Source organism: Nematostella vectensis, chromosome 9 (assembly GCF_932526225.1).
Source record: "Nematostella vectensis chromosome 9, jaNemVect1.1, whole genome shotgun sequence".
Lineage (NCBI taxonomy): Eukaryota > Metazoa > Cnidaria > Anthozoa > Actiniaria > Edwardsiidae > Nematostella > Nematostella vectensis.
Genome location: NC_064042.1, coordinates 9,857,882 through 9,870,512, shown reverse-complemented (window position 1 = coordinate 9,870,512; position 12,631 = coordinate 9,857,882). Strand labels below are relative to the sequence as shown.

Sequence of the window (12,631 nt, the reverse complement as noted above, 5' to 3'; positions counted from 1 at the left end):
ACTCATCCTCACTATATTATCGTGACTTTATTATACGGATCTGACGTTCTGTTCGCTGTAGGCGTGTGCATTCTTGTATCTTATGATGAGGAGCAACTACGAGTTCACTGGTGGCAGCGGATGCGACAGGGTCCACTGGCAGGTGAGACAAGTTCGGGAGTAGGAGGGGGGAGGAACAAGGACCTTAACAGATAAGTCGACAATAACGACAAAGTCGGAAAGAGGGGATAAAATACGTCGACAGTAACGACAAAGTCGGAAAGAGGGGATAAAATACGTCGACAGTAACGAAAAGGGCAACGGATAAAAACTATGCGGACTCCAGATCTGACTCTCTGTTTGTGGCCACGTGTTGTCGTAGATTTATGTACTCCGGTTTCGTGATATCGAGGGTAGTCTTTTACACCGAATGACGTTTAAGTCTACCCCGCAGGCTTCCCAAAGTTTTTGAAATAGAGCTATGCGGGCATCCTGTGGTAAGAAAACTTGATTGTCATGGACAGTGCTGAAAAACGCAAGACTAGTTCCAGTACCGAACGAAACCAGCCTTTTTGTTTTAAAATGGCGGCTTTTTACCGGCGAACTATCACATTTTGGCGAATGCTAAGAAAACGAGACCAAACATAAGGCTATAATTTACTTTATGACTCCCTCATTATCACAAAAATCTGTCATCTTTTGTACAGTATGGTTTTAATGCTGTACAGCTAGTCAAAACAGCAACTGAAGTCAGCATTTCGTACCTTTAGTCGAACGATTCAACACTGCGATTGTGCTTGTTTTCGCCAGAGCACGCGCATGCGCATACGTTATTCAGCACTGTCATTGTCATCGGGCAGGGGACAACTCGCCGCGCGTTTGTCGCATCGCCACAGGACCCCCGAGCGGTTTTCGACCGCCGATTTCTTTTTTGACAAACCGTTTTTTTAGCAAACCGTTGCGGAATAGACTAATGCCGGCTAAGCTAGTCGCTCCGTGCATTTCCTCGGAGCTGTAATTGACCTTTCTAGATATAACAATGGGCTAGTGGCAAACACTAAACAACATGAGCCGACAGCGAAAAAACCAGAAGGTAACATTCCATCTAGTACTTTACGAGATCCACTTGAATAAAACCACTGTCAAACACTGCTGGCTAAAGACTATTTTTGCGAAGATAAAGCATAAAAATTACTCGATTTTTGTAATCCACTGCTAAGTTTTAGCATGTAAACTTTGAGTTGAAATACCATGTAAACTTTGAATTGAAATACCATGTAAACTTTGAATTGAAATACCATGTAAACTTTGAATTGAAATACCATGTAAACTTTGAATTGAAATAGCATGTGAATCATGAGTGAAAATAGCCGCAAAGGAAAATAGTCTGGATGGTTTGTCCTAGTTTGCAAATCGTCATATTCCGTAAGAATATTCATAAAAGAAAAACAGAATTAGCATGACTTGGACTTATTTCCCTTTTTCTTTCATCGCTAATTTGGCTTTTTCTTTAAGCAATTACTCAACTATTTCCTTGATGCAATTTGCTAACAGCTTTTATTTTTCATTCTATTCACTATCGCATTGTTGTTATCTGCCCGCTGAAAGCCTGTAGATTTCGTAGGCACAATAAACACTCTGGAAGGCTTGAACAATATCGACAGCTAGTAATTATTCTATATAGGAATTCGTCGTAATTATTCTTAAGAAGGCTCTTCGGTTTGCTCACGGAACGTGTTCCCTCGCCTGTTATCGACGAGCGCTGTATTTCGCATTCCCTTTTATCGCAGGGATAAAAAAAAGTATGGTTTAACTGGAGTTCTGTATTTGGTTCCTACTGTTTTTGTTTGATCATGGACCTTTGTGACACTTTGGTATCGCGCAGCAACTTTTACCGAGCGTCGTATTGCTCAAGCTAAAACTCACCTATAGGAAAGCATTCAAACATCGATCGCGCGTTTGAGTGAGAAAAGAATTCAGCTGTAGAAAAATATAAAAAAAGAGAAATATAGAAAAAAATATATATAGCAGGTGCATTCCGAGATGAATAGACTCACTCCGAAGGATTAAAAGGCGCACTTATGAAGTTCCGAAGTTCCTCTTACGTAAGTAAAAATATGAAAATAATTATATGGTTTATGTACGTGTAGGGTCGAATTCCTAAACTAATATTTTGATTTTGATATCGGTCTCAAAACTAGTCACTTTCTGAATTTATATTTTTTTTTTTCAATATTTGTCATTGCGAAACAGGAACTGCGTTTGTGTTATCAGTTTTTTTTATGGATTTCCCCCTTAATTCATAAAAAAAACTAGAAATAATAACTCTATTTCCGCGTTTATTTTTACGCTTAAATTTCGAGTATAGGAATATTCGAATATTCTTTGTTAAATTTTCTGGAGATATTTTTCACATAATTACCACAACCTGGTGTAAAGTTTGTTGTCCGTGTTTTTATATAGAATTGACTTCTGCTCGTCTTTTTACCCCTAATTAGTCGTCATCTCGGCGGAAATGTCGATAATCGGTTATCTGCCTGCCGGGTTGACTCTAGTTATCATAGGAAAGTGAGATATAAAACAAGCACTTTTAAATGGTGAAAATACGCATCATTAAAAGTGGAAGTTTGGAATCAGCGGGATCGCTGTTAGTGACATTGCAACCAATATAGTTCTGCTATTTTGTCGGTGTTATGGTTTGTTAGATAGTTCTTATGGTTTTAATAAGGAAAGCACTTTTGTAAATGCAATATATGCATGTCTGTAGATTTTATATTTGTTTTCATAAAGAAAAAAGGTTTCTATTTTAAAGACAGTGTACGCTATTTTCTTTATGAACTCGTGGAAGATTTCTTTTTTGATTGTGTAAACAAAACTGATTCTTCATCCACATTATTCCATTTAGTGTTTGATTATCTAATATTTACCTGTGATATTTACTTTGTCACTTTCTGCATAGAAAGGTCCCTAAAACCATATTCATAATTACTTTTGTGTCCGTTTTGTAGATCCGTTTTTAGAACAACAACAACGATAATATGGTTTATTAAAGGTATTCGCAGGGCCGTCAAAACAAGCTGGCGGCCGCCGGAGTTCCGCCGGCTACTTGACATTTTATCGCCGGCTACTTTTCGTCTGATGTTTAGAATGAATTATAGAGCTTATTTTGCGTCAATCCTTTTAAAACCGGCTTTTTTTAAGCACCTGCCTACTTCAGTACATTTTTACAGCCCTTATTCACAGTTTCAACTGAATTACAGGCTATGTGCAACTAGGAATTATGGCTGGAATTTTACAGTGACAAACTTGTGTAAAACCTGCAGGTACAAGGTTAGACTCCCTTTCAGACCTTAGCCTCATGTTATGGTTTGGTTCAATGATTTGGTTTATGAATCAAAGCATTAAGCGGTTGAATCTGACAACTGCTGAAAGAATCATACTTTGAGAACCTAGCGTGGCCCAAGAGAGACTTTAAATGCGCAAACAAGATGCGCAGCTGGTGATCAATCCCCTTTAATATTTCTCAGGTTATAGTGGCCGTCTCGCGGCTAATGCAGAGCGGGCTCAACAGACCAGCGGTGCACAACTCTCTGGTTGCCCTCAAGAACTATGCGAGCGAAGACAAAGGCATGAAGGTAGGACCAAGTTCCACTCCTACGCAGCCGTTCTGACCTTTGTCACACTGTGTAAAGCCCAATTGCATTACGTGACAGAGGTCAATCGCATTGCGTGACATAGGGCAAGTGCATTGTGTGACAGAGGTCAATCGCATTGCGTGACATAGGTCAAGCGCATTGCGTGACAGAGTCAGGCGCATTGCGTGACAGAGTAAGAGACTATAGAACGACTCCGTTGTGCAATTAGTATTCAGCTCTAGTTTCCTAATGTGAGTAGTTACAGTCGTCCTCTTCAATAAGTAGTGTTGAGGTCCAAGCATAAATACCCTACCCCTCTTTCCGCTACTCGCCCCCATTAGCAGAGTTGATTGACTGCGAAGATTGTCAAGGATCCTGACCCTGTGGTCTGTACGTAAGACCTATCTGCTGATATGCGCTAAGAGAGCCTCTGTCAGCCAACGTCGTCGTCATCCTAGCAAACCCAAAAGTGTGAAAAATCATCCAATTCCATCGGCTGTGAAAAATCATCCAATTCCATGCGATATTTTCGGTTTAATGTGGTAAATGAAGTATAAACCTTGTTTTAGAGGGTCGGGATTTCATACGCATACCTTGTCTTACGATAGGTGATTAAAAAAAATTTAAAGGCATGTATTGCTAGCCCATCGTCACGTACCATCCTCAGGACCCGGAAGGCTCAAAACATTAGAACTACATTACCCTCGTATACGCCAAACATTTCGGCTATTAACGAGAGCGGAGCGACAACGAGGCCGCACGCGCAACGAGGCCGCACACGCAACGAGGCCGCACACGCAACGATGCCGCACACGCAACGATGCATCGTGTGCTACCACCTCTTAGTTTTGTCGCACGGGCTACCTGTGTTGAAATAGACACGTGTGCCTGGCGGTATCCGTCCGCCATCGTAAATCTAAAGCCTCGTGTGGGGTGCCTGTGGTGTATTTATGGGATGCCTGTGGTACTTAGCACCATTAAAAGCTTTAAGCCCCGTGCAAACTGCGCCAGCACCTGCCAGCATTGCTGGCGAATTCTTGCTGGACTGACCACAAGAAAAAGGAAATGTCAGATAGTCCATTTCCAATTTTGACATTTCCTTTGTCCTTTGTCCTATAGCGAAAATTCGCCAGCAATGCTGGCAGGTGCTGGCGCAGTTTGCAGGGGCTTTACAAAGACTTCTGTCAGTTTACACTCCCTCTCGAGACCCAGTCACAAAAAGCATCTATTTCCATTGAAATACTTCCAATACAAAAATGTTACTCAAGTCTTCTTCCAAATAGAGCATACTATTTTCAGATGTAAACAATAACAAAGGCGTGACTGATCGACGTACTTTAAAGAATGTCGATCAGACACTCCTTTGTTGTTTATAATTGAGAAAACAACAGATAATTCGCACGGAAACTTCAAAATAACCATCTACGAATGAAGTATGATACGTTATTGACGATATTTGATTCATAATATCTTGGTTACATGCCTGAAACAGCCGATGGAAATGTATAGTTTGTTTGACTTGACAATCAGCGGAGCATAAAATGGAGGCGTGATTGGCCTTATTTAAGATGCCCATCACCTCTTTCTTATCAATGTGTTTCGTTTTCAGAACACGAGCTTCCCTTCAGAAGTGAAAGATTTGACGAAGAAGATCCACACGGTGCTACAGGCCACCGCGCAAATGAAGGTCAGTCAGTAGATTTGTATTTGAGGCGCGAATGAAGGTCAGTAAGTAGATTTGTATTTGAGGCGCGAATGAGAGTCGGTCAGTAGATTTGTATTTGAGGCGCGAATGACGGTCAGTCAGTAGATTTGTATTTGAGGCGCGAATGAGAGTCGGTCAGTAGATTTGTATTTGAGGCGCAAATGAAGGTCAGTCAGTAGATTTGTATTTGAGGCGCAAATGAAGGTCAGTCAGTAGGTTTGTATTTGAGGCGCTAATGAGAGTCGGTCAGTAGATTTGTATTTGAGGCACGAATGAAGGTCAGTCAGTAGATTTGTATTTGAGGCACGAATGAAGGTCAGTCAGTAGATTTGTATTTGAGGCACGAATGAAGGTCAGTCAGTAGATTTGTATTTGAGGCACGAATCGCTGACATGACGGTCATTCAGTAGATTTGTATTTGAGGCGCGAATCGCAGAGATGACGGTCAGTCAGTAGATTTGTATTTGAGGCGCGAATCGCAGAGATGACGGTCAGTCAGTAGATTTGTATTTGAGGCGCGAATCGCAGAGATGACGGTCAGTCAGTAGATTTGTATTTGAGGCGCGAATCGCAGAGATGACGGTCAGTCAGTAGATTTGTATTTGAGGCGCGAATCGCAGAGATGACGGTCAGTCAGTAGATTTGTATTTGAGGCGCGAATCGCAGAGATGACGGTCAGTCAGTAGATTTGTATTTGAGGCGCGAATCGCAGACATGACGGTCAGTCAGTAGATTTATATTTGAGGCGCGAGTCGCAGAGATGACGGTCAGTCAGTAGATTTGTATTTGAGGCGCGAATCGCAGAGATGAAGGTCAGTCAGTAGATTTGTATTTGAGGCACGAATCGCTGACATGAAGGTCATTCAGTAGATTTGCATTTGAGGCGCGAATCGCAGAGATGACATACCAGCGGAGTGCACCTATGCGCGCCCGGTGATATTTGCGCACTGAATATTACGCCTCAGCCTCAAAAAGACCAAGCACGCCGCTATTTGCGTTGCTGCAGAAAACCGAGTCACTTAAAGCACAGAAAGCATCGGCTAATTCAAGCAAGTTACCAAAAACTTCAAATGCAAATGGGAGTGAATTAAATATTTCGAGAAATGTAAGAAACTAGTGGTTACCCGTGAAATAAAAATCTTTTTTAAAGGTATATTTCAATCCTTCAATGTATTTGGCTTGCTGGTGCTTCAGGGGAATAGTACTTAATTTATGTGAATAGTACTTAATTTATGTGAATAGTACTTAATTTATGGGAATAGTACTTAATTTATGGGAATAGTACTTAATTTATGTGAATAGTACTTAATTTATGTGAATAGTACTTAATTTATGGGAATAGTACTTAATTTATGGGAATAGTACTTAATTTATGTGAATAGTACTTAATTTATGTGAATAGTACTTAATTTATGTGAATAGTAGTTAATTTATGTGAATAGTACTTAATTTATGTGAATAGTACTTAATTTCTGTGAAATACCGCCCGTATTTTAGTATCCCACCTTTTCCTATATTCGTTTTGGGAACCCTGTGTATGATGTTTTTGGCGGAAATCGGACAACCAAATTCAAACCATACCAGTTCAAAATTTCCTAGAATAAGATTTCTCCTCTCAAGCCCGTAGCCAAGGGGGGGGGGGGGGGGGGGGGGGCTCAGAGTTAACAAAAAATATATATAACGCCGTTTGGCTGGATATACCGTGCACATCAATATGTCTTTAAAATCACTATAAAAATCTTTTTAAAATAATTATCTTTATTATTATCGCTGCCCGATGATATTTTTGGAGATAGACTTATTACTGTATACTTTAAGTGTATTTTTCTTGAGAGATACGGAGGTGTGAAAGTCATTAGTCCTTTTTGCTGCGAGAAATCAATTATTTTTTGTGCTTCTGTGAAATCTTGAAAATGGAGCCTTGCGCGTGTTGTCCTCTAGCTTACAAAAACGCGTGAGTTAGAACTTTGCTCCCCGGTATAATATTGACATAAAAAACATTTTGCACACCTCTTCTCCGGTAATGTGTGGAAATGGTGAGATTTCGGAGTTTTCGAGTTCAGCCGTTTTTCCGTGAAAGGTGGCGCACAGTCCATTCCTTACCATATTATATATAGTATAGATAAACCAAAATCCAACTAAACTACAAGAAATTCCTAAAAGTTTCCAAGAAAAGTGTTTGCAATAGACACTAGTGCAAGGATTTGAAAACTACTTTGGAATGTTATCGGAAGATACTTGGTTTAACATGAGGGATTGATTCTAATAGGCGCCTTGCACTACTCAGAAATCACGTGAGTTTATGGGAGGCAAACTCACTCTTTACCGCTTTTGGCGGCAAAATAACAAGCGCTTACAAATCACCCAAAAAGTGGCTTATTTTCATTGAAATGTTTTCAAAAATCACGTGAGTTTATGGGAGGCAAACTCACTCTTTACCGCTTTTGGCGGCAAAATAACAAGCGCTTACAAATCACCCAAAAAGTGGCTTATTTTCATTGAAATATTTTATTTGTTTTCATAGCTCTCTGGCGATTGGCTTAAATTTGCCAGCCAATATCACGTTACCACTTAATGCAAGTTGCCTATTAGCAAGGCGTCACACCTTCTTCTGTCATCTCTTAGTAGTCCACAATACAAAATCCACGTTGAAGAGTTGTGGTTCGCATGCTCTAGACACCAGCTGAGTAGTCTAACTAAATAAAGTACAAACCGCAGTAACCCAGTAATGTAAATGCCCTGAAGAATCATAACACTGAACTTCACTATTATGACAAAAATTTTGTTTTTACTCCTTATTTTTAAACAATAAAGCGGACTCTATTATTTGTCCTCATTTTTTTTTATTTCATATTGTTTGGCTTCAACTCGTTTACTTTCGCGTGGTTTTGACGCAGAGGAAGAATGCATGTTAAGTGATCACTCTCTGCCTCTCGTGCTCAAATACAATCAACGCAATTGCCAATCACCCACTGGAGCTTGAGTCAACTCCGAAACAAATTGATCAAACCAAAGATTGATTCGTCGATAAGCTATCGACCTACGGGTATCTGAAATGAAACGCAGAGATATACAAGTAATAGTATCCAAAATGTCTAGTTTACTCATGTAGTGTGGATGTCTGCATTTAAAATATGAACAAAATATTTTAGTAATTTGTGGTTTACGTAAAGAGCGTTTTATGTATATAGGGGAATAAATATGAAAATAGAAATCCGAGAATAATACAACCTAACAACACAACGGCTACAGTTTGCAATACAAATTCCTAGAAGTTTCTAAGACAACTACCCGTAACACGAGTGCGAGAAAGCATTTCATGATTCATCTTATCAGGAGTTCACTTTGCTGTTAATGTAGCACAACTTGGCTTAGTGTTTTCCAATTTGTACGCATAGCCCGCGGGAATACACGCATGGAACATTTATCGATATGTATGGCGTGTATTTAAGATAGAAATCTACTTTAGAACAAACATCATTTATTGACGCGTCCTTCGATTTTTTTTATGCGTCTTCGGCTCATGCAGACCTTGTGAGCCGAATGCGGGTTTTGTTTATATTTTGGCGTGGTCGGTGATATGTGCTGGGTGATTGGTGGGTGAGAATCTTACGTGCTCGGTGATTGGTGGGTGAGAATCTTACGTGCTCGGTTATTGGTGGGCGAGAATCTAATAGAAGCTTTGACTACTTAGTCTGATCATTCAGACCCTGCTTAGCAATAAGGAGAGGAAAAATTTTGTGCGCAACGCGCCTGAAGAGGATTATGAGTTGTTGCTCCATACGCACAAACGAGAACCTCTCTTTTTAAATACTGCAGAATTAAGCCTGATCTTTAATCAAGTTGGATGATCACGTCTACGTCTTGCTGTACAATGTCAAGTTGTGGCACAGCTATTGGAAAAGGAATAGAAAAATAATGTTTTCTACAGGTCAAACAAGTCCAGAGTTTGAACGTACTTGCTGATGATTTTATTCTTGAAATTTCAAAGTCTTGAGATTCCTGTCTTCGAAAATACAAAGAATTTTACCTCTGATGTTTCCTGCCTTATTCACGTGAATTACGGAGATATAAAGAGATTCTAAAGGATCCAAGAGCTCTAAAGTTCAGACCTTGCTATTTGTAGTAATTTGCACTGAAGATCACAAGAATTCCGTTTGTTTCGCGTCCGCAAAAACTACGTTTTTATTTTGAATCAACATCGAGGATAGCTCTAAAATTTAGTTATCCAAAGAGCGATACATGCTGATATTGATTAACAGGTCAATCTTAGGCAAAAATAAAAAACAGAAAGTTGTTATTACCAGCTTGGCGTAGGCGTATTTCGGCGTATTTCTCTCGCCTACGAAGCCTCCGAATCTCCCGAGACAAAACAACTAAAGATTGCAGACGATAATTCACGTCGCATAATCAAACTTTCATAACACAAACGGTTTGCATGAAGACGTCTGCAGCGTCCACGTTGGATTGTTGATATGAGAGCATCAGACAGAGTTCTTTGGGGAGTCTAATCAGACTCGTGAACAGACTCGGGACATTACCGCGCCGTAGGACGATCAGTGATCCAGAGGAGATTTTACGCGTTAAGGAATAGGACACGGCGATGTAAAAAGGTCTTGTCATTGCATTTTCCAACTTTGTTCTCATAACTATCTATCCAAAACGTTTGGCCATCACTTCAGGAACTGTTTCTACGGCAAACCTCAAGCACAATATTGTTTTGAATTTGGTTGCCCTGGATTTGCAACAAGCGCAGAAAAAAAATTGCCTTATCCATTTTCTAAACCCTGGAAACCACAAGACTGTATTCGACTCTGCATAATCGCCTGTTTTGAGTTTTTTTTTTTACGCCTTGTATTGTATATTCTCATACAAATGGCCAGAATAAGCACAGAGGGAAATTGCGAGCACCTCTAGCGACAGCAAGCTTGAATTGGAGTCTAATAACTGTTGCCTCTGTAAAACTTTCTAACTTGCAATAGCGCAAAACAAACAGAAAACGTCGTATCGAAGTAACGAGTCGAAACTGCAGTCGAGACTGTCTCTGTAGAGTTCTTTAATTCGCGTAGAGTTGTACCAACAGATGCAATCATCAGTTGCCTGATTTGCTGAACCTATCAGGTCTACCTAACGGTGCCCGAACTTACCAAGCACTGTCTAATCACACGGCATGACTGTTTGACGCAACTTTAGCGAGCTGAATATAAACAGAGAGCCATAAAGCGATACCAAAAGACATTAGAAGGCGCAACTAGCCCATAGAAAAATCATGTTAATCGTATTGAAGGCACTCCAGACTTGACTGCCAAGTACCGTGAGGATCAAAGCTTGCCCTTTCCGTACAGCGGCTGTTCATTTTAATTGAGATTCATTATCATGCCTCGGCGCGTGCGCAGTCGAAGACTTCGTGTCCCGCCCCTGTCGACCACAGGGAGCCCAATACAACAATTGTTTGTGTGCCCGCTGATTGTGTCACCGTTATCAGTTTCGCCCGCGACAAAACAGCGGTTTGCCTTCACGGTACGCCTGTGTTCATGCCTATTATTTCCGTCTTTTTTTTTTTACTTGTATCCAGGCAAGTCATTATCCACTTTTTTAAAGGGGTAGGGGTAGGGGGTAACTTCTCTGCACATCTGCTAGGTTTATTCTTGTTTGCCAACTACTTCTGAGAGAGAAAGAAGGGTCGATCTAATCCCCGAGATAACAATTAGAATCCTGAGGTTGACTGTGTTATTTCCACCACGTGGGAAAACCCTTATCTAGACTATGGCAACTCAGACGCCATTATCAACTTAATGGACTATTTAACGTCATAGACAATATCTTTATAAAACTAATGCAGTATCCTTTTTCAGATAGTGCAAACCTAGTACAGGTGTTCGTGGCCGTGTGAAAAAGTATATTTACACGTTCCATGTAATGCGCGATTTTATTTTTTCGATTTCAATTTTATTATGAGATACTTTGATTGTGTTCGCAATTGCATTAAAAGGTGAATCGTCGTTAATATATCGTTTCCGTGAAAGTATTAAACATTGTCGTAATCGCATCGTTGATTCATCGTTAATTATCGTTTCATGAAAGTATTTTGGAAAAAGTGTCATAATCGCATCGTTGATTCATCGTGAATATATCGTTTCGTGAAAGTGTCGTAATTGCATTTTCATCTCTGAGTTCTACATCTCAACTAATTTTTCACAGATTAAGTATGCTTTCACGTTAATAAAACAAACATTTAAAATTGTAATTAATGGCATGTCTAATTTTGTTTTCACCCAACAGGAACATGATGATATCCCCGAAGTACTCATGGACCTACAGTACAGTCTGGCCAAATCCTACTCCAGTACGCCTGAGCTACGCGAGGCATGGCTAGAAAACATGGCCAACACACACGAGGCGCATGACAACTTCTCCGAGGTAAGTCATACGGTAGTGCACCTGCGCTACGCAAGGCATGGCTAGGAAACATGGCGAACACACACGAGGCGCTAGATAACTTATCTGAGGTAAATCACACATACTCTAGTACGCCCGAGCTACGCGGTAAGTTATACCGTAGTACACCCGAGCACGATAACTCATACTCCAGTACGCCTGTGCTACACAAGGTTTGGCTAGTAAACATGGCGAACACATACGAGTTGCACGATGACTTTTCTGAGGAAAGGCATACCCTGTACGTCCGAGCACGATCCAAGTCATACTTCTGTACGCCCGAGCACCATCCAAGTCATACTTCTGTACGTCCGAGCAGGATCCAAGTCATACTTCTGTACGCCCAAGCGTATGCTCTGCACACTGCCTTATCTACGCCATGCTGCTTTTGTAAAAGATTGGCATCACTCCTTTCCATATAAGACCTCGTGCAAAAGGCCATTCCAGCTATAAGCATGCGCGCGCACTCACCATGGAAACCTACCTCAACTACCGGCATGCAGCGCGCGCTTCGTTTGGTGCAAGCTTAGAAATGCGCGCGCTGCATTCTGGTAGTTAAGGTAGGTTTCTATGGTAATGCGCGCGCAAACTTATAGCTGGAAGGGCCTATTGTACATTCTGAGTATTTTTTGCCGGAGCCTGCAATTTTGGTATTGTCCCCATTCCTCTGCCTTTTCTAACAGTATTTCTGCCTCTTTCGTAGACTGCGCACTGCTACGTCCACGCCGCTGCTTTAGTAGCTGAGTACCTGAAGCGTCAGGGTAAATACGAGCAGGGCTGCGCGGCGTTCTACCGCATCTCACCCAACGTGGTACCTGACGAAAGCATGATGAAGTCAGACGAGGGCATGGCTATGGAGCAGCGCTTTACTCTG

General features: G+C 40.9%; 1 protein-coding gene across 8 annotated transcripts in view; it reads left to right on the top strand.

Annotated features, from left to right (window-relative positions):
- The window catches only part of LOC116612189 (dedicator of cytokinesis protein 11), a 71,899-nt gene that overhangs the window by 49,301 nt on the left and 9,967 nt on the right, over positions 1-12,631 (top strand). For all 8 annotated transcript variants that reach the window (XM_048732550.1, XM_048732549.1, XM_048732552.1 and 5 more), the window contains 5 exons: positions 62-142; positions 3,507-3,614; positions 5,224-5,301; positions 11,602-11,739; positions 12,461-12,631. In XM_048732550.1, the coding sequence (XP_048588507.1) occupies positions 62-142; positions 3,507-3,614; positions 5,224-5,301; positions 11,602-11,739; positions 12,461-12,631 (576 nt within the window). The remainder of the gene's footprint in view (positions 1-61; positions 143-3,506; positions 3,615-5,223; positions 5,302-11,601; positions 11,740-12,460) is intronic.